The sequence below is a fragment of the Tupaia chinensis genome, unplaced genomic scaffold (genome assembly GCF_000334495.1).
Source record: "Tupaia chinensis unplaced genomic scaffold, TupChi_1.0 Scaffold000226_1, whole genome shotgun sequence".
In the NCBI taxonomy this organism is placed as follows: domain Eukaryota; kingdom Metazoa; phylum Chordata; class Mammalia; order Scandentia; family Tupaiidae; genus Tupaia; species Tupaia belangeri.
Genome location: NW_006159701.1, coordinates 5,327,624 through 5,332,171, shown reverse-complemented (window position 1 = coordinate 5,332,171; position 4,548 = coordinate 5,327,624). Strand labels below are relative to the sequence as shown.

General features: G+C 62.9%; 1 protein-coding gene across 3 annotated transcripts in view; it reads left to right on the top strand.

Moving 5' to 3' along the window:
* LIF (LIF interleukin 6 family cytokine) overlaps nucleotides 1-3,723 on the top strand; it is a 15,989-nt gene extending 12,266 nt beyond the window's left edge. The window contains exons 2-4 of one of the 3 annotated variants that reach the window (XM_006147916.3): nucleotides 120-240; nucleotides 1,850-2,037; nucleotides 2,712-3,723. In XM_006147916.3, coding sequence (XP_006147978.1) covers nucleotides 222-240; nucleotides 1,850-2,037; nucleotides 2,712-3,122 — 618 coding nt within the window. In that variant the 5' untranslated portion in view covers nucleotides 120-221 and the 3' untranslated portion in view covers nucleotides 3,123-3,723. Of the gene's footprint in view, nucleotides 1-119; nucleotides 241-418; nucleotides 636-917; nucleotides 1,067-1,849; nucleotides 2,038-2,711 lie in introns of those variants that run through there. The other 2 variants (XM_014587631.2, XM_014587632.2) reach the window with 2 other exon arrangements.
* Nucleotides 3,724-4,548: the final 825 nt, after the last annotated feature.

Genomic DNA, 4,548 nt, shown 5'->3' with positions numbered 1-4,548 from the left:
CGTCCCCCCCACACACACTCTCACTTTTCTTCCATTCATAATTTCCTATGATGCACCTCAAACAACTTCCTGGACTGGGGATCCCGGCTAAATATAGCCGTTTCTGTCTTACAACACAGGCTCCAGTATATAAATCAGGCAAATTCCCCATCTGAGCATGAACCTCTGAAAACTGCCGTCATCCGAGGTCTCCTCCGAGGCCCTCTGGAGTCCAGCCCATAATGAAGGTCTTGGCGGCAGGTAAATCCACCCGCCCGGCGCCGGCTTCCGCGGCCCCCGCTGCGGGCGCGACGGCCCTCGGGGCGCTCGGCCAGCTCCAGGGACACCCACTCGCCGACAAGCCCGGGCACTTTGGGCGCCTTTTTGGGGCCGCCGGCCTTCCTCCCGCTGCTCCTCCTCCTCCTCGCGCTCCCGCCGCTCTGCGGAGCAGCGCTGCCCTCCCTCCGCTTTCTCTCGCGTTCACCCTCCCTCTTTCTGTTTCTTTCTTTTCTTTCCGCTTTCTCTTTTCCAACCGCGTCCCGGGCTGCTCCTTGGGAGGGGCGCGGGCGGCCGAGCTGCTTGCAAACTCCGGCCCGGGACGGGAGCAGGTGCCGTCTCCAACTGCTAGTGCCTGGACTGCGTGAGGTCTGCGCTAGGTGAGATGGGAGCGTGGGGGACCCCTCGGCCATCCCGGGGCCCCGGCGCTGCCTGCGGGTGCGGGGAGGAAGCGGGGACCCAGGAGTAGTGAACTTGAGGCTGCCGCCCTCCCTGCCGTCCAGTAGGGGGATCCGGGCAGGAGGGCGCCAGCCTCAGCGGGCAGCTGGCTGCAGCCCCTGCCACCCTCAGGTGCCTCCTGGCGGGCCCTGGAGAGGCAGGTCCGGGGAGTCGGAGGGTGAAGGGGGGAGCAGGCGCCCTGGGGGAGGGGCGGTCCCGGACAGGCCCGGACAGGCCCGGACGGCGCCCCGCGGCTACCTTTCACTTTCCCTCCTCCCTGCCCACCCCGCTGCCTGCGACCTTTCTCCTCTGCTCTTTCCTGATTGCAGCGTTTCCTCTTCCTCCCGAGGCCGAGATGGGGGTGGCCTTGGGTGTGGGACCCCTGGACTCCCCCCCCCGCCCTAGCCCGGGGCCTGGAGTTAGGGACAGAAGACCAGAGGGGACAGTGTGGAGGCCAAGGGCAGGATAGGGCTGGAGGGCCAGCGAATTTTCCAGGCTGATTTGGGGATGGACCTGTAGGATCCGTTGGCGCCCAGGGGCCTCAGGGAGGGGAGTGGCCCCGCTGGGGAAGGATAGGGATGGGGTGGGGGTGGCAGAATCAGGCCACTGGCCAAGTGGCAGGTGTGGGAGGGAGAAGAGGGTCAGTAGGAGACCCCTGCTCCCCAGGGGGCCTGCACCGAGGGAAATTTGGGCTGCAGTGGGCCAGTGAGTGTAAGGATGCTTGGAAATCTGGGCCCGGGAGATGGAGAGATAGGGGCCTTTGTCCTACCCCCCACCCGGATTTCCCGCTGTGCCTGGATAAGGATGCCTTCTGCCCCAGGGCCAGGCCGGTCTGGGAGATAGGGCTGCAGGGCTGGGCGGCCCCTGGGTGCAGCTTCCCACTGGTGGGAACAGCTACCGTCCTGCCCCCTGCTCCTTTTAACCCCGGGACAGAAGAGAGAGCCATGAGAAGCAGAGAGATGCAGCGAGAGAGAGATTCGGAGGGAGGGAGACAGGAACAGACGCCGTGGGAAGTAGAAACAGCCCAGGGAAGAGCTGCGGAGAAGCAGGGACAGGTGGCTCCCACCAGCCCCGTGCCCCATGCCGGACACCCCGTCTAGTGTGCTGTGACCCCAAGCTGCCCTTCTGACCATGGCTCCTTCCCGCCTGTTCCCAGGAGTCGTGCCCCTGCTGCTGGTTCTGCACTGGAAACACGGGGCCGGGAACCCCCTTCCCATCACCCCTGTCAACGCCACCTACGCCACCTGCGCCACACGCCACCCATGTTACAACAACCTCATGAGCCAGATCAGGAGCCAACTAGGACAGCTCAACAGCAGCGCCAACGCCCTCTTCATCCTCTACGTAAGAGACTCCCAGGGCTGCTGGGGGGGAGGGCGGGACAGGGCAAGGGCGGCTGCACCCAGGGGGCTGCAAACTGACCTGGGCCCGAGGGGACCCTGGTGGCCCTGGACGAGAGGATGGGGAGGGCTGCTTGGTGAAAGGACGCCCGGCCTAACTCAGTTTCCTCTCCATGCCCCAGCTCCGCCCGGGAGACTGGACGCCGCTTTCTCAGGGTGCCCCTTCCTGGGGGCAGAGCTGGGTGGGAGGGTGGGAACCCAGCCCTTCTAGGCCTGCCATGGCGGGGCCCGTGGGGCAGGAGGCTGGTGAAGAGAGACAAGGAGGAAACGGGAGCAGGCCTTTGGGAGACGCTGGGGCTGAGTGCCTGTTGGTGGAAGGACGCCCAGGAAGACGGTGAGCCGGGCTGTGAAAGCGCAAGTGTGCGTGGCACCCTGGCGGAGGCGAGACTCACACTTTCCTTTCTGTCCCCGTATGGTTACCATGATGAGGGCGGCGGTGCCAATCACAGCTTGGAAGGTCCAGGCCTTCGCCTTTAGCTAGCGCATGCCCGCCCGCATTATGCCGCTAGGTGCCTACTGGCCAGGGGCTGGTCTGAGTCCTCGGTGGGGAGATGGAGGCCCCGAGCTGAAAGGCCGAACCCTGACTCCCAGGTCACACCCCTCTGTTCTGCTTCTCAGTACACGGCCCAGGGGGAGCCGTTCCCCAACAACCTGGACAAGCTGTGCGGCCCCAACGTGACAGACTTCCCGCCCTTCCACGCCAACGGCACGGAGAAGGCCAGGCTGGTGGAGCTGTACCGCATCGTCGCGTACCTCGGCGCCTCCCTGGGCAACATCACCCGTGACCAGAAGACCCTCAACCCCAACGCCCTCAGCCTCCACAGCAAGCTCAACGCCACGGCGGACATCATGCGTGGCCTGCTTAGCAACGTGCATTGTCGCCTGTGCAGCAAGTACCACGTGGCCCACGTGGATGTGACCTACGGCCCCGACACCACGGGCAAGGACGTCTTCCAGAAGAAGAAGCTGGGCTGTCAGCTCCTGGGGAAGTACAAGCAGGTCATCGCCGTGCTGGCCCAGGCGTTCTAGGCAGGGTCTTGCAGTGAGCTGCCGACACGGGGACCAAGGGAGCGCATCCCAGTGGGGGGCTCTCAGAGTGTGGCTGGGGCCCAGGGCATCGCGAAACCCCAATGGGGGCTGCTGGCAGACCCCGAGGGGCTCCTGGTCAGTCCGCTTCACTTCGGAGTGGACCGTCATGAAGCTGAGCAGAGTGGAAACTTCCATAGGCAGGGCCTATTCCAGCGCCAGCTTGAAGAAGGCGCCTCTTTCTCTGGGAGGCTGCAACCAGGGTGTTGGGCTGGCGAGGGGAGTGAGGGCTGGACTTCTGTCCCCATGGGTTCATTCCCCTCCTCTCTCACTTTGTGCACATGCTATCTCCAGCAGCCCCAAACACAGAGTGAGGGAGTTGCCCCGCCCCCTGTGGAATGACCACCATGCGTGCCTTTACTGCCCCTGAGGTGGACTTCAGAAGGCTTAGGTGGGACATGGATGGACTAGAGGAGCTGGGATCCTTGTCCCGTCCAAGTTTAGTGAAAGGTAAAGGAGTGGAGACTGGGGAGGGATGCTGTCTTTTCTTGGGCATGTTCAGAGAGCTCAGGCCTAGGGACTGTCAGGTGGAATGTTCTAGAAGGAGGTCAATGGCCCTCAGGCTCTTAGGGAGACAGAGAGAGGCCACCTTCGGTCTGGGGAAAAAAGAGACTAGAAGGAAGAGAGGCCCCCAGTGCCTTGGTGGCTTCTCCTTCATCTTCCCATGGGCTTTCCTGTCACCTGGAATGACTCGGGTCTGGTGGCTGGACCCTGAGGGGGGTTGTGGAGGTGAGAAGGGGAGAAGGGGAGCAGGGGCAGGTTTTGAAGTCAAGTGAGGAGGTTCTGGGGGGACGTAGAGTCCTCCTCCTGAGCAGGAGTCTGTGAGGGAATGGGGGGACAGGGTAGCTTGGAGAAGCTGCTCACCTCGGAGGCTACATGGAGGTACTCGGCGGGGTCCAGAGTTGACTCTGGTCCTCAGAGCAGGGGTAGCGGAACTTGAGGTCAAGGCCTCGGGGAAGCCTGAGGCCGAGTGCTGTCTGACGCAGCACCACTATTTATTATGATGCCTATTTATATTAACTTATTGGTGCTTTCCATGGCAAAGTTAGCCCCCCTTTCCTTGTTTTCTACTCCAAGAGATAAATTATATGACGGCTCCTTACCCAGGAGCTGGGGCCAGGCCTCCCCAGGCCCTGGTCTGGAAGTCGATGATGTTACAAGTGGAAGAAGCCTTACGGGTGAAGCTCAGAGAAGGGTCAGGGTCTGACGGAACTGGCTAGCCCGAGGTGGGGATGGGGGCCTGCTTCTATCCACCCACCTTCACTGTGACCTGCTTTGGGGGGTGCAGGGTCCAGGCTGCAGGGGCTGGGTCAGTTTGCAGAGCGTCTGGGGGGCATGCCTTCATCACAGTTCCTTCTCCATCCTCCTC